The sequence below is a fragment of the Sturnus vulgaris genome, chromosome 31 (assembly GCF_052056855.1).
Source record: "Sturnus vulgaris isolate bStuVul1 chromosome 31, bStuVul1.hap1, whole genome shotgun sequence".
Taxonomy (NCBI): Eukaryota; Metazoa; Chordata; class Aves; order Passeriformes; family Sturnidae; genus Sturnus; species Sturnus vulgaris.
Genome location: NC_142273.1, coordinates 4320238 through 4340383, shown reverse-complemented (window position 1 = coordinate 4340383; position 20146 = coordinate 4320238). Strand labels below are relative to the sequence as shown.

Genomic DNA, 20146 nt, shown 5'->3' with positions numbered 1-20146 from the left:
CAATGTCATTTCTGTGTCCCCGAGGTCATTTCTCCACCCCATGGATTCCTTTCTCCACCCCATCGATCATTTTTTTTTTTTTTTTCCATCCCATGGCATCACCGTGCAATTATTTTTCCATCCCACAGAATTCTTTCTCCACCCCACGGATCATTTTTTTCCACCCCGTGGATGATTCCCTCACCCCATGGAATTATTTCTTCCCCCCTCGCTGATGATTTCTCCACCCCACGGATCATTTTTTTTTCCACCCCACGGAATTTTTTTTTTTCCATCCCATAGAATTGTTTCTCCATTCCATGGAGAAATCCCATGGATCTGATTCTCCATCAAATGGAGCTGTTTGTCCACTCCCAAATTCCTTCCAGGATCCCCAAATTCCTGCTGGGACCCCCAAATTCCAGCTGAGATCCCCAAATTCCTGCTGGGATTCCTGCTGGGATTCCTGAATTCCTTCCAGGATCCCCAAATTCCTGCTGGGAACCCCAAATTCCTGCTGGGACCCCGGAATTCCTTCCAGGATCCCCAAATTCCAGCTGAGATCCCCAAATTCCAGCTGAGATCCCCAAATTCCTGCTGGGATTCCCTCCCCCAGCTCCAGCAGCACAAATCCCTCTCCCCAAATCCCAAACCCCCACCTCCAAACCCAGAACTCTCCCAAAATCCCAAAATCCCAAATCCCAGACGCCCTGCAGGGATTTTTTTGGGGTTCAGGTTTGGTTTTTTTTTTTTTTTTTTTTTTTTTTTGGGGGGGGGTTGAGGAGGTGCTGAGACATTTAAAAAGTCACAGAGTGGGGGGAAGGAGCAGGTGCAGAAACCGCTCTGAAATTGTCACTTCAGCTTCCTGTTGCAATTTCTTGGTATTTCTGGCCGAGAAAAGAAACCTTTGAGAGACTCAAAACACGGCAGGAGAGAAGCAGGGGGGGGGATATTAAAAAAAACAAACCCAAATTTTATAAAAGCGTCATTCATTCACAACAAATCGATTCCAAGGAATTCGTGCAAAACGCGTTTTTATACACCAGGAAAAAACCAAAAAATAAAAGGGGGGCCCTTTTGGGAGCCCCCTGACCCTGGAGGTGTCCCAGGAACCTTCTGGATTTTCGTCTGGGTGACCGGGATTGGTCCCAGGCTGGAATTTTATAGTCCTGGATGGCTTTTTCCAACTTCAGGAATTCCGGAATTCCACGGAAAAAAAAAAAAAAACCAAAAAACTTTGGAGAGGCTGTCCCAGCCTGTCCTGGAGTGTCTGCAGGATTTTGCTCAGAAGAGAGTGCAGGAAAGAGCCTGAATTCCTGGGAATTGCCAAAATCGAGGAGAAGGATCCCAAAAGGATCCAAATCCTCCCTGAAATCCCAACCTGAGGCTGCCGGGAGGGAAACTGGGGCAGCAGAGACGAGCAGGGAAAGGGGAGATGCCTGAAATTCAGCTCTGCAGGGGGGGACTGGGAATGTTGGAGACGTGCAGGAAACGCTCCAGAGTCACCCTGTGGGATCTGAGCATCTCACACAAGAGTGGAGGCCCTTTAAAACAGGGTCCAGGTCCTTTAAAACCAGGTCCAGGTCCTTTAAACCAGGTCCAGGTCCTTTAAAACCAGGTCCAGGTCCTTTAAAACCAGGTCCAGGTCCTTTAAAGCAGGATAAAAGTCCTTTAAATCAGGTCCAGGTCCTTTTAAACCAAGTCCAGGTCCTTCTAGACGAATTCTGGGCACTTAAAATCAGATTGAAATTATTCTAGGTCGGTTCCAGACCCTTTAAACCAGGTCCAGGTCCTTCTAGACCAGGTCCAGGCCGGAGGGATTTTCTGCTGTCCCACCATGCACCTGCAACACCAAAGGGACACGGGCTTGGTTTGGGGTCGTGGGAGCTGATCCCACCCTCACAGGGAGACCCCTGGGATTGTTCCAAGGATCCCAACTCAACTCCAGGGGTTCCATGGATTTGTTTTAAGGATCCCAACTCTGGGGGTTCCATGGATTTTAAGGATCCCAACTCTGGGGATTTCCATGGATTTAAGGATCCCAACTCCAGGGGTTCCATGGATTTTAAGGGTCCAAACTCCGGGGGTTCCATGGATTTAAGGATCCCAGCTCTGGGGGTTCCATGGATTTATTTTAATGATCCCAACTCCAGAGATTTCCATGGATTTGTTTGAAGGATCCCAACTCCAGGGGTTCCATGGATTTGTTTTAATGATCCAAAATCTGGGGGTTCCATGGATTTGTTTTAGGGATCCCAACTCCAGGGGATTCCATGGATTTATTTTAATGATCCAAACTCCAGGTTTTCCATGGATTTAAGGATTCCAACTCCGGGGGTTCCATGGATTTGTTTTAGGGATCCATCCCCCACCCCAGCTCACCTGCTCTGGACTCTTGACCAGGGAATAAATGCTTGTGGAGGATTCCTCGCCCGTTGGTTTGGCTTTAATTTCGGTAGGGCTGCGCTGAGGGGGGAAAAAAAAAAAAAAAGAATTAAAAAAAAAAAAATCTTTCAGGGCTCGGTGTTGGGAAAAAAAAAATCCCAAATGCAGAGAATCCCTCAAAGATCCAACTCTGGAGCATCCTGGGATGTGGGAAGGGTCCCCACCCATGGAATGGGATGGTTTTAAACCCCCTCCCAACCCCAAAAAAATCACTTTTTTTTTTTTTTTTTCTCTGATCCCTCCCTTTGGGGAGTTTTTGGGGCTGGCCACCTCCAGCTGTGGCCTTGGAATTCCCAAAAGGATCCAGGGATTGTCCAGCTGTCCCCGGGGTGTCCCCAACCCCGGAGAGACCCCGGAGGATCCCTGGACTCACCTGCTGGGAAGGGCCGACCTCGGCGTACAGGGTCGTGGATGTGACCTCTGAAATGGGGGGGAAAAAGCAGGAATTTGGGAATTTGGGATGCAGGGAATGCCCCCCCGGAGGGAATCCCAACCTCAGGAGTTCAGGGTTGGGTGAAACCTTGACCCCCAAACCCCTCGGAGCTGCTGGGGTGGGAATTGCTCCTCATCCCCCCCTCCCTGGGCTCTGTGGGATCGGGGTGAACTTCCAGCACCAAGGACAGGGAAAATCCGGTTTTTTAAATAAATTTGTTAAAATCCCAAATTCGTGGCTGCTTTTGGAGGGCAAAATCCATTCATTTCTCCTTCGTGTGGTGCCCTCATTGCTCATGGAACAGAGTGGGGACAGGGGGATTTAAATCCTTTAAAATCCCATTTTGGGGTCAGAGGGGTCGGGGTCCTTCAGCTCCAACCCCAAATCCTGGCACTGCTGATGATTCCCCTGACCCCAAATGCAATTCCCTGGCAATTCCCACCGGGAAAAAGGGCAGGGAACTGCCCCACAACCCCACCTGTGTCCGTGGGCTTGGATTTGGGGAGAGAGAATTTCTTCCAACCTGAGGGAGATGAGACAGAATCAGAACCCCAAATCCCCCCGAATCCACCCCAAATCCCCCCCAATCCGCCCCAAATCCCCCCCAATTCCCCCCCACCGTGGCTGTGTCCCGTCCCGGGGCTCCCGGGCTGGTTTTCCGCGCTCACCTCTGTGTTTGTAGAGGATCAGGAGCAGAACGAGCAGAGCCGATAAAATCACCACGACCCCAAACCCGGCTGTGAGCGCCGTCGTGATCCTGCTGCTGAAGAGGGCGCCTGGAAAAGGGAACATCCCAGAATAATCCTGGCTCTTCCTGGCACGGGGAATTTGGCCTCGGATCTCTCCCCAGTTCCTCGTTCCAGGAGAACTCACTGGCTTGGAGGAAGCAGCCACGGGAGAATCCCCAAATCCCCAAACCCCTAAATCCCCAAAATCCCCAAATCCCCAAACTCCCAAATCCCTAAATCCCCCAAATCCCCAAACCCCTAAATCCCCAAACCCCTAAATCCCCAAATCCCCAAACCCCTAAATCCTGAAACCCCCAAATCCCCAAACCCCTAAATCCCCAAATCCCCAAACCCCTAAATCCCCAAACCCCTAAATCCCCAAATCCCTAAACTCCCAAATCCCTAAATCCCCCAAATCCTGAAACCCCCAAATCCCCAAAATCCCCAAATCAGGGACACTCGGGGACGCTCGGGGACGCTCGGGGACACTCGGGGACACTCGGGGACGCTCGGGGACAGTCGGGGACACTCGGGCACACTCGGGCACACTCGGGGACACTCGGGGACACTCGGGGACACTCGGGGACACTCGGGCACACTCGTGGGCACTCGGGGACACTCGGGGACACTCGTGGACACTCGGGGACACTCGGGCACACTCGGGGACGCTCGCGGACACTGGGGGAACACTCGGGCACACTCGTGGACACTCGGGGACACTCGTGGACACTCGGGGACACTCGGGCACACTCGTGGACACTCGGGGACACTCGGGGACACTCGGGGACACTCGGGGACACTCGGGGACACTCGGGCACACTCGTGGACACTCGGGGACACTCGGGCACACTCGGGCAGCTCACCGGGGCCGGAAAGGTGCGTGGAGGTTTCTGGCGAGGGAAGAGAGCAGGGCCGGGGCTCAGAGCTCCGGAGAGGGATCAGCCCAGCCCGGCCCCCAAATTCCCAAATTCTCCTGGCTCTCAGGGGAGCGAGATCAGCTCATCCCAAATCCCAAATCCCAAATCCCAAATCCCAAATCCCAACCCCAAATCCCAATCCCAAATCCCAAACTTCTCCTGGCTCTCAGGGGAGCGAGATCAGCTCATCCCAAATCCCAAATCCCAACCCCAAATCCCCACCCTAAATCCCAACCCTAAATCCCAACCTCAAATCCCAACCTCAAATCCCAAACTTCTCCTGGCTCTCAGGGGACCGAGATCAGCTCATCCCAAATCCCAAATCCCAAATCCCAAATCCCAACCCCAAATCCCAACCCTAAATCCCCACCCTAAATCCCAACCCTAAATCCCAACCTCAAATCCCAACCTCAAATCCCAAACTTCTCCTGGCTCTCAGGGGACTGGGATCATCCCATCCCAACCTCAACATTCCCATCCCATCCCCAACTCCCACCTTTTCGTGGCTCTCACCTGTGCAGAGCATGTCGGGGGTGGTGACAGTGACGTTCCTGCTGCTGACAGGGTTCCGTGCCGTGCACGTCAGCGGCTCCTCCTCCTCCTCCTCCTCGTCCTCGTCCTTGGACGAGGATTTATTCACCCACAGCACCGTGGAGCCCTCGTCCCAGGGCCGATCTCCCACTCTCCAGGTGTAGGACACCTGGCCCAGGCCGGTGCCGGAGGCGGAGCAGCGCAGGGAGAAGTGGCAGCTCCCACCTGAGCAGTTCTGAGCCTCGCAGGTCACCGTGGGCTCTGCCAGCTGGTCTGGGGACACGAAGGTGTCAGAAATCGATTTTTTTTTTTTTTTTTAAAGTAAAAAAACCCCCCCAAAACCCGCTAAAAGCACTTACTGTACACGTGGAGGTTGAAAGTGAATGTTTTTCCCCCAATGGTCACAAAGTAGATCCCCGAATCCTCCAATGTCAGCTGGGAGATGCTGAGTGCCCGACCCTTCTCCGAGACTGCAAAACGCTTTTTGAATTTGTCTGTCGAAAATAAGGCTTGAGGAGGATCCTCATGCGATGCAGTCACTATGGGGTCATTCCTGAACCTCCAGAACGCATTTTCATCTGTCATGTTGTGGGTGCGGAAGGTCACGGACTCACCCACGGCCCTGATCAGCTCCTGGGGGTCACTGGAGCTCCCTGGGGAGAGGAAATGGGGAGAGAACGGAGGGGTGAGGGTGGGATGGAGCTGGGATGGGGAGATGGAGGCGGGACGGAGATGGGATCAAAGGATGAGGGTGGGGTGAAGTTGCTGAACCCAGAGAACGAAGCCCATCAAGGCTCGTTCCAGGTGGGATCTCCCCGTTCCAGGTGGGATCTCCCCATTCCAGGTGGGATCTCCTCATTCCAGGTGGGATCTCCCCATTCCAGGTGGGATCTCCCCGTTCCAGGTGGGATCTCCCCATTCCAGGTGGGATCTCCCCACTCCAGGTGGGATCTCCCCGTTCCAGGTGGGATCTCCCTGTTCCAGGTGGGATCTCCCCACTCCAGGTGGGATCTCCCCATTCCAGGTGGGATCCCACGAGACCCGAGATGAGAATCCTCCCTCACTCCTTTGGATTCAGCCCAGGGCAAGGTCCAAGATCCCTCTGGACCCTCCCTCTCTCCCCTCAAGTGACCTTGGGTCACAAATTCAAGGAGGAAGGAGTGGTTTTCATCATTTTAGTAACTTCCAATTTTGAAAAAAGAACAAAAACACCACCCTGGTTTTGGTACGAGTTTGTTCCGTGTCTATACTGGATACAGAGTTTTCCTTCCCAGTTTTCTGAACAGGGAACTGATCCTGGCTCAGCCAACGCAGACAACAGAATTTCTCTGAATTCAAACAGGATTTCTTTCACAAGAAAGGAAAAATGGCTCGCTGAAGATAAACTTGCAGGATATTCTCTGGTTAACAAAGCCACAAGGACGGTTTGTGTGCGATAAGACCTCTGGGAGAGGCTGCACGGGAGAGCTGCACCAGACCTTGCTCAATTTCCCTCCTTTCTGCTCAAAAAACACCTCAAGACATCCAAAAATTGGGAGGCGCCGTGGAGAGGAGCAGGAGCGGAGCGGGATGTGTGGGCAACATCTGGCCCAGATGTGGGACCTGAGATGGGGCTGATCCCTCCCTTGCGAAGATTCCCAAACCAGGGGAGGGGTCGGGGCATCTTTATCCCCCCCCCCCTTGGTTGCCCCATCCCTGGGAGGTTGCCCAATCCTCGCCCCCTGGGGGGGGGGGGTCCCTAAAACCACCCCAGACCCCCCCTGGGCTCCTTGCCAAGGGACAAGGAGCACCTGGGGTGTGCAGAGGGGAGCAAGGACAGATTAAATAGGGGGGAAAAACTGGAGATGGTTTGGAAAGGTTGGAAAAGTTCCCAAATCCGAGCTCGGCCACCTGAGCGGGACAGGGAGCTCCTGGCCAGGTGGTGCAGCTGCTCCTTGCGGGAGAATCCTGGAATTCTGGGAAGGTTTGGGTCGGGAGGGAGCTCGAAACGATCCCGTTCCACCCCCTGGAAACATTCCCGTGTCCCAGGCTGCTCCATCGTGGCCTTGGACACCTCCAGGGATGGCGAATCCATGGATTAACCCCTGCTGGACCAGAGGAGGACACCAGCCCTTCCATCACCACGTTTCCATGGCAGCATCTTCCACCCCGGGCCGCCAAACATTTGGCACAAATCCACCCTAAAACCACCCCAAAAATTCCCCCAAATTCCTCCCCTCCCACCAAGGCACAAGGAGCACCCGGCACTTACTGGTTCGGGGGAGGAGCACGAGCGTGGCGAGGAGAGGGATCCAAAATTTGTCCATGGGCATTTGGAGGATCCGAGGCGCCGGGGAGGGACAGAAATATCATCACAAATAAAAGAGGAGGAAGAAAAAGCTCGCGCTTATCATCCTGTCATGGGCGGAGGGAAGAACCTGTGATCTCTGATAAACCAAACCCACTGGAACTCGTGATGAATTTGCATTGCGGAAACCGAAGGCGTTTATTTAAAAAAGAAACCTCGTAATTACTGTTTTAAGAAAGGGGAGAAGAGTTGACGGGCTTAAGGACAAAATGACTCAGTTTTCTGAGCAAAGGTGAGAAAACCTGAGGTGTTCCAAAAATAAACCCAGCTCTGACTCCAAGGAAAGGGGAAGATATTTGGAATATTCCAAAAAATAAACCCAGCTGTGACTCCAAGGAAAGGGGAGGATATTTGGGATATTCCAAAAAATAAACTCAGCTCTGACTCCAAGGAAAGGGGAGGATATTTGGAATATTCCAAAAAATCAACCCAGCTCTGACTCCAAGGAAAGGGGAGGATATTTGGGATATTCCAAAAAAACAAACCCAGCTGTGACTCCAAGGAAAGGGGAGGATATTTGGGATATTCCAAAAATAAACTCAGCTCTGACTCCAAGGAAAGGGGAGGATATTTGGGATATTCCAAAAAAACAAACCCAGCTCTGACTCCAAGGAAAGGGGAGGATATTTGGGATATTCCAAAAAACAAACCCAGCTGTGACTCCAAGGAAAGGTGGACGTGGCAGCCGGACCAAGAGTTGTCACACGGTGGCCACGTGTGACAAATGACTCAGGTGCTCCGTGGGGACCAGCCTGGATTCATTCCCTCAGCCTCCATTCAATTCCAGCCTCAATTCCAGCCTCAAACGATTCCCTCGGCCATGGAGGAGCTGCTCCACTCCCCCCCCGTCCCCCCAAAGCCACCCCCGGACAGGGGACGGTGACAATTTTGGGAAAGCAGCCCTTCCCCCAAGCCGGGTTATTCTGGGAGAGTCACAGGCGGACACCACGTGGTGAAATTTTGGGTTCGGGGGGAAATGAGTTGGGACAGATGGAGCAAAAATCCTAAAAAAAAAAAAAAAAAAAAAAAAAATCCATTTCAGTTTCGCTGTCCCGGTGAGGAAGTGGGAGCTGCTGGTGCAGACTGGGTTGGGTAGGGAGGAAGAGGAAGGAGAATATTTAGGGGCTGGAAAGGGGATTTGGGGCTGGAAGGGGGATTTGGGGTTGGAATGAGGAGATTTTGGGGGCTGGAAGGGGGATTTGGGGTTGTGCCTTCGGTCTGTAACACTCAATGAAATGAGAGAGCAAGGGGAGAGAAACCAGAGAGAAACCAGAAAAAAAAACCAGAAAAAAACCAGAGAAAAACCAGGAAAAAAACCCAGAAAAAAACCCAGAAAAAAAACAGAGAAAAACCAGAGCGTGAGGAGCAAAAAACTGTGCAAGTGTGCAAAGAGTGCAGGAGCAATCGATCGCCGATCGATCGATCGGCAGGCATTAGCGACCGATCGCCGAGCTAATCGATCGGCAGGCATGAGCAATCGATCGCCGATCTAATCGATCGGCAGGCATTAGCAATCGATCGCCGATCTAATCGATCGGCAGGCATGAGCAATCGATCGCCGATCTAATCGATCGGCAGGCATGAGCAATCGATCGCCGATCTAATCGATCGGCAGGCATTAGCAATCGATCGCCGATCTAATCGATCGGCAGGCATGAGCAATCGATCGCCGATCTAATCGATCGGCAGGCATGAGCAATCGATCGCCGATCTAATCGATCGGCAGGCATTAGCAATCGATCGCCGATCTAATCGATCGGCAGGCATTAGCAATCGATCGCCGATCTAATCGATCGGCAGGCATGAGCAATCGATCGCCGATCTAATCGATCGGCAGGCATCACCAATCGATCGCCGATCTAATCGATCGGCAGGCGCGATCAATCGATCGCCGATCTAATCGATCGGCAGGCATGAGCAATCGATCGCCGATCTAATCGATCGGCAGGCGCGATCAATCGATCGCCGATCTAATCGATCGGCAGGCATGAGCAATCGATCGCCGATCTAATCGATCGGCAGGCATTGGCAATCGATCGCCGATCTAATCGATCGGCAGGCATCACCAATCGATCGCCGATCTAATCGATCGGCAGGCGCGATCAATCGATCGCCGATCTAATCGATCGGCAGGCATGAGCAATCGATCGCCGATCTAATCGATCGGCAGGCATCACCAATCGATCGCCGAGCTAATCGATCGGCAGGCATTAGGAGCTGATTGCTCATCAATCGATCGGCAGGCATTGGCAATCATGGCGGAGCGGAATCCATGGGATACCAGAGCCAGGGATCGTCCTGCACGGAGCGGGGGAGGAGGAGGAGCCGGAGGAGGAGCAGAAGGAGGAGGAGGAGGAAGAGGATGAGGAGGAAGAGCCGGAGGATGAGGAGGAGCAGGAGCGAGCCGAGGTGAGGAGGGGGCGCTGGGTGGGATGGAGAGAGGGATGCGGGAATTTGGGAATTCCAGGGAATTCCAGGGAGCAGCGCTCGCGGGCACAGGCTGGGATTTTTTGGGGTTTCTGTTCTTTCAAAATCCCGCGGGGTCACCTCCCCCTGGGACATCGCCCGGGCGTCCCCGCCCCTCTGGGGGGGCTCCGGGGGGGCTGCCCAAGGTTGGGGTGACTTTCCGGGATCTGCGGAAGCCTCAGAAACGCCCCCAAATTTGCCACACCAGGATGTGGCGACAGCCGAGGGTGACACCTCCCGGGGACGGGGTGGGGGGGGTTTGATAATTTTTTTCCTGCCTCCTCCGGGCTCCGCAGAATCCCAGAATTTGTGGGGTTGGGAATCCGCAGAATCCCAGAATTTGTGGGGTTGGGAATCCGCAGAATCCCAGAATTTGTGGGGTTGGGAATCCGCAGAATCCCAGAATTTGTGGGGTTGGGAAAGAGCTCCGAGGTCACCGAGTCCGACCCGTGGCCGGTCCCCACCTCGGACACGTCCAAATCCCCCTGGGCACTTCCAGGGCTCCTCCCTGATGGAGTTTGGGGTTTTTTTCCACCAATTTAGAGCCACAAGGATGAGCCTGACCTGCCCTTCCCCCCCCCCCCCCCAAAAAAAAACCCCTTCGGTTTCTCTTCCCCCAAAATCCAGGTCCAGCCTGGGAATCTCCTCCAGAATCCAATCCCAAAAGATTTTTTTTTTTTCTTTTAAATTCCAAGTTTAATTTCCTTTCCCTTCCACCACAATCCACGCGCTCGGACCTGCGGACACCTGAGATATTTTGGGATTTAAAAAAAAAAAAAAATCCCTCAGGATCGACGGGAAAGGACGCGAATGGGAAAATTCGGTGGGGGCCGTGGCATTCCCAGCTCCGAGGCGCATCCAGATCCTCTCTCCCTCCTCCTGGCGCTCCAGGATCCCTCTGGAATTCCTCATCCACATCCAGGGGAGGATCCTCACCCATGTCCAGCCCTCGCTCGCCCATCCCGCAGCGCTCCGGCCGGAAATTTCTCCCCCGATTCCTCTGCGGTTTTTCAGGGATTCCCCGAGGATTCCCCCAGGGATCAGCGGATCCCGGGACAGGCTCAGGCCACGGGAAGAGTCACGCTGGCGTAAATCGTGGTGGGATCCTTGGAGAGCGACAGAAATTCGGGGCTCAGCGAGGTGACCCGGCCGGGGGGTGACCCAGGGAAGGGGGGGGGGGGGGGTGGGGGTGGGGACAGTCACCTTTACCTGGCCGTGTCCCCGTGGGCTTGGGGGCTCTGCCGGGGACCGGGGGGCTCTGTCGGTGGCCGGGGGTGGCCCGGTGGCCGCGGCGTAGATGGTGGTGCACGAGACGGAGGTGGCGTTGGGGACGGTGCCTTTGGGCTTCTGAGGGAGGGGACAAACGGTGGGAGAGACCTGAGGGGTCCTGGGGGGCACCTGGGGGGCACCTGAGTGACACCTGAGTGTCCCCAAGATTTCCCTTGGGGCCACTCCGGTGCTGCCACCTCCGGTCTGTGCCCAGCGGGGCTTGGAAAAGTGGGAAAATCCTGGAGTTTGTCCCCAAAGCCACCGTGGGACTTCCCCAAATTCCCAAATTCCCGGTGACCGGGGGCAGCAGGGGTGGGTGAGCCCTCCCTCCACAATGTCACCCTCTCCCTTTTTCCCCCTTTCCCCCTCTTTTTTTCCCATTTTTTCTCCCTTCTTTCCTTTCTCCTGTTTTCCCCTTTCCCCCTCCTTTCTCTCTCCTTTTCCACCTTTTTCCCTCTTTGTCCCCTTTTCATCTTTTCCTCCCTCTTCCATTTCCCCCCTCTTTTCCCTCCCTTTCTCCCCCCATTTTTCCCCATTTTTCCCAATTTTTCCCCATTTTTCCCCATTTTCCCCCATTTTTTCCCCATTTTTCCCCATTTTCCCCATTTTCCCCACTCACCTGCACCTGGGCATAGATGGTGGCACAGGTGGCACCGTCCGGGGTGACCTGGGAGGGGTCCTGGCCACCTGTTGGGGGGGATGGGTCAGGTCACAAAATCTTGGGATCATCCAGGTTGGGAAAAGAATTCCAAAATCACCGAGTCCGAGCTGTGCCCGATCCCCTCTGGGTCATCCCGAGGAATTCCCGGAATTCCCTGCAGGGATGGGGATCCGACCCTCCCCGAGCCCCTTTTGGTGCTTCCCAACCCTTTTTCCATGGAAAAATCATCCCAAATTTCCCAACCCTGACCCAGCTCGAGGCCGTTCCCTCTTGTCCTGTCCCATTCCCTGGGATCAGATCCCAAATTTCCCCCTGGCAGATCCCAAAATCCCCCTGGATCCCCCTTTTCTCCAGCCTGAGCTCCCCCAGCTCCCTCAGGAATTCTCCTTTTTTGGATTTTCTCTCCAAGAAACTCATCCCTGGTCCGACAGGAATGAGCTGGGAGAGGATCCCAAAGATCCCAATTCCGTCTGCATCCCCTCAGGATGGGATTTTGGAGGATTTTTTTGGGGGGAATTTTTTTCTGCCTTGTTTGGTGGTTTCTGGGAATTTGTCTCCACCCAGGAAGCAGGAAGAGACGCTGCTCTCTCGGATTTTTGAATTGGGATCATCCAATTCCTTTTGGGATCATGGGAGATGCTCATGGCCACCCATCCCACAGGAAAAGCATCCGTGGGAAATTCCAATTTTATATTTTTATATTTTTTTACGCTTCCCTTTTTTTTTTTAAGCCATTTCTTCTCCCTGCCTTTTACACTCAGAAAAAAAAAAAAAAATTAAAAAATTTTTCTCCTTCCCGAGGGTGGGGATAACCCATTCCAAAGTTTCCAACTCTTCCAGGAGGAATTTTTTTCCTGGAAAGGGCTCTCAGGGACCTTTGGAGGAAACCTCGGCAGTGACCAAATGGGGACCGGTCACAGCTCGGGCTCGATGACCTCGGAATTCTTTCCAAACTCCCAGGATTTTGGGAACCCCCCCCAAACCCAACTCCAGGACCCCCCAAACTCACGTTTGACCCTGAAGGTGACAATGACCACGATGGCGACGATGACGATGACGCCGAGAGCCACCAGCGGCACCAGGAGCTCTGTCCCCACCCTGGGGACACCTGGGGACAGCGAGGGGACACTGCGAGGTGGCCCTGGGGCACCTGGAACCTTTTCTCACCTGTCCCTTGATTCTGGGGCTGATTTTTGTCACCTGTCCCCTGATTTGGGGGCTGATTTTTGTCACCTGTTGATTTTGGGGGTTGATTTTTTTATCGCCTGGGGCTGATTTCTTTCACCACAGCGCCCTGATTTTTATCTGAATTTTGTTTCTTCATCCCCTGGCTGATTTTTGTCACCCCTGTCACCTGATTTGGGGTTGATTTGCTGCAGGAAACCAAGGGCAGGAAATGCCTCTGAGCTCTCTTTTTTTTTTTGCCTTATTTGAACTAAAAACCTGCTGGGGGTTGGATTTGGGGTCAGGAAAAAAAACAAACCAAACCCAAAATGTCCCCGGTGGATTTAGGGACAGAAATATCTCAAATATCCATAAAAATATCTACAATATCCATAAAAATCTCTCATCCTAAGTGGGATCCCATTAATCCAGTGAAATATCTCAATTATCCAGAGAAATCTCTCAAATTTCCACCCAAATCTCTCAGATTTCCACCCAAATCCATCAAATTCCCACTCTGCCCTGAGCTCCCTTCCCACCCCAAAATCCTGGAATTCTGGGGTTCTGATATTCTGTGATTCCAAAATTCTGTGATTCCAAAATTCTGTGATTCTGGGGTTCAAGGATTCTGAGATTCCAGAATTCCAGGATTCTGGATTTCCATGATTCCATGATTCTGGGATCCCATGATCCCAGGATTCCAGGATTCCAGAATTCAAGAATTCCAGGATTCCAGGATTCCATTATTCTGGGATTCCATGATTCCAGGATCCCATGATCCCATGATCCCATGATTCTGGCTTCCCACGATCCCACGATCCCATGATTTCAGAATTCCAGGATTCCACAATTCCACGATTCTGGATTTCCAGGATTCCATCATTCTGGGATTCTGGGATTCCAGGATCCCAGGATCCCAGAATTCCAGGATTCCACGATTCTGGATTTCCAGGATTCCAAGATCCCATGATCCCAGGATTCCAGAATTCCAGAATTCCATTATTCTGGGATTCTGGGATCCCATGATTCCAGAATTCCGGGATCCCAAGATCTCAGGATCCCACGATCCCAGAATTCCAAGATTCTGGATTTCCAGGATTCCGTTATTCCGGGATACCACGATCCCAGGATCCCATGATTCCAGAATTCCAGGATGCCACCATTCTGGATTTCCAGGATCCCATTATTCCAGGATCCCACGATCCCAGAATCCCAGAATTCCACCATTCTGGATTTCCAGGATCCCATTATTCCAGGATCCCACGATCCCAGGATCCCATGATTCCAGGATTCTGGATTTCCAGGATTCCATTACTCTGGGATCCCACCATCCCATGATCCCGGGATCCCAGGATTCCAGAATTCCATGATTCCATGATTCTGGATTTCCAGGATTCCATTATTCTGGGATCCCATGATCCCAGGATCCCATGATTGCAGAATTCCGGGATCCCAGGATCCCAGAATCCCAGAATTCCACCATTGTGGATTTCCAGGATTCCATTACTCTGGGATCCCACCATCCCGGGATCCCACCATCCCAGAATTCCAGGATTCTGGATTTCCAGGATCCCATTACTCTGGGATCCCACCATCCCACCATCCCAGAATTCCAGGATTCTGGATTTCCAGGATTCCATTACTCTGGGATCCCAGGATCCCATGATCCCAGAATTCCAGGATTCTGAATTTCCAGGATCCCATTATTCCGGGATCCCACCATCCCAGAATTCCAGGATTCTGGATTTCCAGGATCCCATTATTCCGGGATCCCACCATCCCAGAATTCCGGATTTCCAGGGTCCCATTACTCTGGGATCCCACCATCCCGGGATCCCAGAATCCCAGAATTCCAGGATTCTGGATTTCCAGGATCCCATTATTCCGGGATCCCACGATCCCAGAATTCCGGATTTCCAGGGTCCCATTACTCTGGGATCCCGGGATCCCGGGACCCACCCGTGTGCTGGGAGCCGCACTGGGATGAGTGGAAGGCGGCGCTCCGGCTGCTGACGCGGTTGCTGGCGGTGCAGACGCAGCGGAAGGCGGCGATCCCGAGGGAATAGGAAACGTTCAGGACGCGGCCGCTCCCGGAGCAGATCCCCCCCGTGCCGTTGTCCCAGGTGTCCCAGGTGTCCCAGGTGTGCCAGGTGTGCCAGGTGTGCCAGGTGTAGGAAACCTCATCCCCCCGCTCCGAGGAGCAGAGCAGGGACAGGGAGCAGCTGAGGTTGGACCGTTCCTGATGGAGGATCCGGATGCTGGGATCGGCCACCGGCTCTGGGGAAAAAAGGGCAGGAATTCCAGGGTTTGGTTTGTCAACCTCCTCGGTGGCCACCCGTGTCCCAGACCTGGTCCTGAAAGGCTGGGGACATCCAGGGAAAAAAAAAAAACCAGGAAATTCCACAGGAAGGCTGGGAATATCCAACAAAAAATGGGAAATTCCAGTAAGAAGCTGGGATCGGCCACCAGCCCTGGGAAAAGGGAGAAATAGGAATTCCAGGAAAAGGCCAGTAACATCCCAGGAAAAGCCAGGAACGTCCAGGAAAAAAGCCAGGAACATCCAGGAAAAAGCCAGGAACATCCAGGAAAAAGCCAGGAAAAAGCCACGAATATCCTGGAAAAAGCTGGGATCATCCCAGAAAAAGACAGGAAAATCCAGGAAAAAGCCAAGAACTTCCAGGGGAAAAAAACCCAAGAACTTCCAGGGAAAAAAAACCCAAGAACTTCCAGGGAAAAGGCCAGGAAAATCCCAGAAAAAGCCGAGAAAATCCCAGAAAAAGCCGGGAAAATCCAGGAAAAAGCCGGGATCATCCATAGTAACAATTCCCAGAGGATTTTTTTTTTTTTTTTTACCCAACACTCGCAGCTGGATCTGCAGGAGCTCCTCCTCCCGCCCTTTGTTGACGCTGTACTCGTAGAGCCGCTCGTCTTCCCGGCTGGTGTTGAGGATTTCCAGGGAAAAATTCCCCTCGTGGAATCTCATCCGCTCCCGCTCGTACTCCGTGACGTTCCCGCCCGAAATCCTCAGCAGGATTTTCTTCTTCTGCGGCTCCTCCGTGATTTTTTTCCAGGAGGCTTCCCCGAATTTCTTGGTGAGCTCCTGGAGCTCCGGGGAAATCTGCAGGAGCGTCGGCTCTCCCAAAATTCCCAGCAGCTTTTCGTTGGCTCTGATCCCTGGGAAGAGAGGAGGGAGAAGGGGTGAGGGGATCGCCCTCATCCCAATCCCCGAGGAATCCTCCGGGATCGGGGCAGGGATGGGGCTGGATCCAGCCTGGTGATCCACGGGATCCCAGATCCAAGGGAGGAGCTTCCAGATCCGCAGGAAAATCCCAAATCCAGAGGAGAGACCCCAAAATCCAAAGGAGAAACCCCAAATCCAGAGGGGAGACCCCAAACCCAAAGGAGAGACCCCAAATACCAAGGGGAGACCCCAGATCCAAAGGAGAGACCCCAAATCCAGAGGAGAAACCCCAAAATCCAAAGGCAAATCCTCAAATCTGAAGGAGAAACCCCAAACTCAAAGGAGAGACCCCAAATCCAGAGGAGAGACCCCAAATCCAAAGGAGAGATCCCAAAACCCAAAGGAGAGACCCCAAATCCAGAGAGGAGACCCCAAATCCAAAGGGGAGACCCCAAATCCAGAGAGGAGACCCCAGATCCAAAGGAGAGATCCCAAAATCCAAAGGAGAGACCCCAAATCCAGAGAGGAGACCCCAAATCCAAAGGGGAGACCCCAAATCCAGAGAGGAGACCCCAAATCCAAAGGAGTCTCTTTCCCAACTTCAGATATCCCAGAATTTTGGGAATTGCAGCCACCTGGGAACGGGCTTGGCTACAAATCCCACATTTTCCTTCTGGTTGAGCTGGTCCCAGGTTGGGGTTTTTTTTGGGGGGGAGAAAAAAACCCAAAGCCATTAAAAATTGAGAGGTTTCATCTCCCACACTCTCAGGATTTCCGTGGGACGATTTTTTCCCCCCCAAAACCCCTTTGTTGTTGTTTATTCCGAGCCAATAATTCAGATTTTCCTCCGTTCACATTTTCCTCAAGTCAGATTTTCCCTCATTTCTGGGCAAACAAATTTTGTTTTTGTAGGAAATTGTGGGAGGAGGAAGAGGAGGAAGAGGAGGAGGAGGAGCCGAATCTGGAGCTCCCCAAAACCAGAGAAGTCACCGTGTCACCCCCGCTTTTCCCAAAGTCTCTTTTTCCATCGGTTTTGCCCCAGAAAAGAAAGGAAAAAAGGAACAAAAAAAAGGGAAAAGAGGGAAAAGGGAAACAGGAAACGGGGAAAGGAAAAAGGAAAAGAAAAAGGAACAAAAAAGGAGCACAAAAAAGGAAAAAATGAGGATAGGAAAAAAGGAAAAGGAAAAAAGGAAAAGGGAAGAGAGAAAAGGGAGATGGGAAACAGGAAAAGGGAAAAGGGAAAAGGAAAAAGGAAAAAAGAAAAAGCTCCTTCCAACCCAAACCATTCCATGATTTTATTCCTTGGGATCCAACTCCCATCCTGGTGATTTGAGCCGAGCTGGGAATTTTCCTCTGGAATTCCCAACTCCCTTCAGTGTGGAATTGACCCCTCAGGGCTCTCAAAGTTTCCCCCCAATCCTTCCATTTTCCAGCTGGAAAATCATTTTTAAAGATCGTTTTTTAATCCACTCCTCTCCCTGGAAGAGTTTTTGGGATTCTCTTCACGCCCCATCTGGAGTGTCTCCACCCCAAAGTCCTAAACACCCCTAAAAAACACCGACAAAATCCAGGAAAAAACACCCCAAAATCCCCCAAAGTCCAGAAAAAACACCCCCCAAAAAACCCCCAAAATCCAGGAAAAAAACCACCCCAAAATCCAGAAAAAAACCACCCCAAAATACAGAAAAAAACCCCCAAAATACAGAAAAAAGCCACCCCCAAATCCAGAAAAAAAACCAACCAGAAACCCCACCAAAATCCAGAAAAAAACCACCTCCAAAAACCACCCCAAATCCAGAAGAAAACACCCCCAAACCCCCCAAAATCCAGAAAAAAACACCCCAAAGTCCAGAAAAAAACACCCCAAAGTCCAGAAAAATCCACCCAAAATTCCCCAAAATTCCGAAAAAAACCCACCCCAAAATCCAGAAAAAACACAACCCCCCCCCCCCAAATCCAGAAAAACCCCACCACCTCCAAAACCACCCCCAAAACCCCCCCAAAATCCACAAAAAACCACCCAAAAAAGCCCCGAAATCCTCGAGGAGAGCCGACGTACCCCAAAGAGCTGCGAGGATGAGGAGGAGGCAGAGCCGGGAGCCCGAGCCCATCCCGGGATCACGGAGCCCCGAGGCTCGGGGCAGGTGCTGAGAAGAAGATTTTCAGCCCAGGGCCTCTCATTTCCTGTTTTTTTTTGTTTTTTTTTTTTTGGGGGGTTGTTTGAATTACTCAATTTTTTTTTTTTTCTGCTTTTTTTCCTTCGCTTCGATCGGAAATTATTCAAAGCGTGGGGGTTGTTGCGTTTCGTGCATCGAGGGCTGAGGAGAAAAGCAGCAGCAGCAAAAAAAAAAAAAAAAAAAGGATTTGTGCTAAAATTCCTTCATCTTGCTGAGGATCCTAAAAAAAAAAAAAATTAAAAATTTAAAAAAAAAAAGGAAAAAAAAAAAAAAAAAAAAAAAAAGAGGAAAATCCCAATTTTAAAGGAATTTTTCCAGCTCCGGGGAGAGATGGAAATTTCGAAGGATGTGGAACATCCCAAAAGGTGAGAAAAACCCCAAAATTCCTGGGAATATCCCAGCTTGGAGCTCCATGGGAATCCCCAAAAACTCACCTGGGAGAAGCCAAATCCTCGTTCTGGGTGAATTCGGGTGAATTTTTGGTCCTTCCTGGAATGGCTGGGAAAGGCAGGAGGAAAAAAAATTCCAGTCGTGGATTTGCTGCTGGGAAAATCTTACCCGGTTTCAGTGGAGTTTTTTTGTTTTGTTTTTTTTTTTTCTCCAAATTTCTTCTTTTTTTCCCCCAATTTTCAGGATGTGGAGCCGGGAATTCCGAGATCTCCGAGCTGTGAACGATTCCTTGTAGTTCCAGGGATGAGAATTCCAGGATTTTTATTTTTTTTTAATTTTTTTTTTTATTTTTACCCCCCAAATCCAATCCCAAGGGAGCCCAGCTCGGACGTTTTTGCTGCTGGGAAATGATTTTTGAACGACTGAAAAAAAAAAACCGAAAAAACCCCAAAAAAACCCCTACTCAGCACATCCTGCCAGGCTCCTCCTCCTTTGCTCAGAAAGCACCTGATGAGGTAAAAAAAAACCCCAAACCTGTCATTTCCCAAAAATCAAACTTTTCCAGGAAAATTAAAAAAAAAAAAAAAAAAAAAAAAAAATACGGTCAGGGAAACGTGGGATGAATTAATCAAAAAAAAAATCAACAATTGTTCCTCCTGGAAAATTCTGGAATGGGCGCTTGGAAGGATTTTGGGGTGGTAAAGTTGTTGGTTTTTGGGGTGTTTGGGGTGATTTTGGGATTTTTTTGGGGGGTATTTTGGGTTTTTGGGGGTGTTTTTAGAGGCACAAAACTCACCTGGAATTCCCATGGCCAGGTTGGATTTCTCCATCAGTTTTTTTTTTTTTTCAATCCAGAAACGATCCAGAAAAGCCAAAAAAAAAAAAAAAAAATCCGCCCTAAAAAAAAAATCAATTTTCCTCACCTCTGACTTGGTTGGAAAAAATTAATGGAAGTGAAATCATCCAGGAGGAAATTCCTTTTGGGGAAATATTTTTGGGAGCAAGGAACAAAAAATGACAGGAAAAGAAAAAAAAAACAAACAAAAAAACCTCTTTAAAGTGGAAATAAAGATCCTAAATCCTTTCTTTTCCCCATCAACTCACCTTGGAATTTCCTGACTGGAAAATTGAGATTCAGCACCAGGATCAGCGTTTATTAAATCCCAGAGGATTTTTTTTAATTTTTTTTTTTTTTTTTTTTTAATATCCTGGATTTTATAAACGGAATAAAAGCTCGAAATCTCCACATGGGCATGGAGCAAAATCCCCCCTCCCCCCAAATAAAATTATTTCCACTGGAAAAATCAATTTTTTATTTTTTATTTTTTTTTTTGAGGGATCATCTCCATCATTCCCAAGATTTCTTCCCACCCTGCTGGATCCGGATTTTCCTCTGGGGGATAAAAGAAGGAATTTTGTCCCCCCCCCAAAAAAAAACGAGGCTGGAGTGGGAAAAAG

At 51.1% G+C, this 20146-nt stretch overlaps 2 protein-coding genes across 4 annotated transcripts; both read right to left on the bottom strand.

Moving 5' to 3' along the window:
* Positions 1 to 951: 951 nt before the first annotated feature.
* On the bottom strand, positions 952 to 8362 carry LOC106863320 (SLAM family member 9-like). 2 transcript variants are annotated; one of them, XM_088180941.1, is made up of 8 exons: positions 7285 to 8356; positions 5393 to 5686; positions 5016 to 5306; positions 3526 to 3633; positions 3336 to 3380; positions 2798 to 2844; positions 2362 to 2445; positions 952 to 1822 (listed from the first exon to the last, which is right to left on the bottom strand). In XM_088180941.1, the coding sequence occupies exons 1-8, from the start codon at positions 7343 to 7345 to the stop codon at positions 1775 to 1777; spliced, it is 978 nt and encodes a 325-aa protein (XP_088037067.1). In that variant the 5' UTR covers positions 7346 to 8356; the 3' UTR covers positions 952 to 1774. The 2 variants fall into 2 exon arrangements, 1 of the variants encoding a protein (XP_088037067.1); XR_015808837.1 differs by lacking the exon at positions 2798 to 2844 and having other exon boundaries at positions 7285 to 8362.
* A 2167-nt stretch (positions 8363 to 10529) lies between these two features.
* LOC148220803 (signaling lymphocytic activation molecule-like) lies at positions 10530 to 20081 on the bottom strand. 2 transcript variants are annotated; one of them, XM_088181038.1, is made up of 8 exons: positions 18733 to 20081; positions 18181 to 18439; positions 15794 to 16114; positions 14900 to 15217; positions 12786 to 12884; positions 11735 to 11802; positions 11056 to 11244; positions 10530 to 10952 (listed from the first exon to the last, which is right to left on the bottom strand). In XM_088181038.1, the coding sequence occupies exons 2-8, from the start codon at positions 18230 to 18232 to the stop codon at positions 10908 to 10910; spliced, it is 1092 nt and encodes a 363-aa protein (XP_088037164.1). In that variant the 5' UTR covers positions 18233 to 18439; positions 18733 to 20081; the 3' UTR covers positions 10530 to 10907. The 2 variants fall into 2 exon arrangements, with proteins under 2 accessions (XP_088037164.1, XP_088037166.1); XM_088181040.1 differs by having other exon boundaries at positions 11056 to 11193.
* Positions 20082 to 20146: the final 65 nt, after the last annotated feature.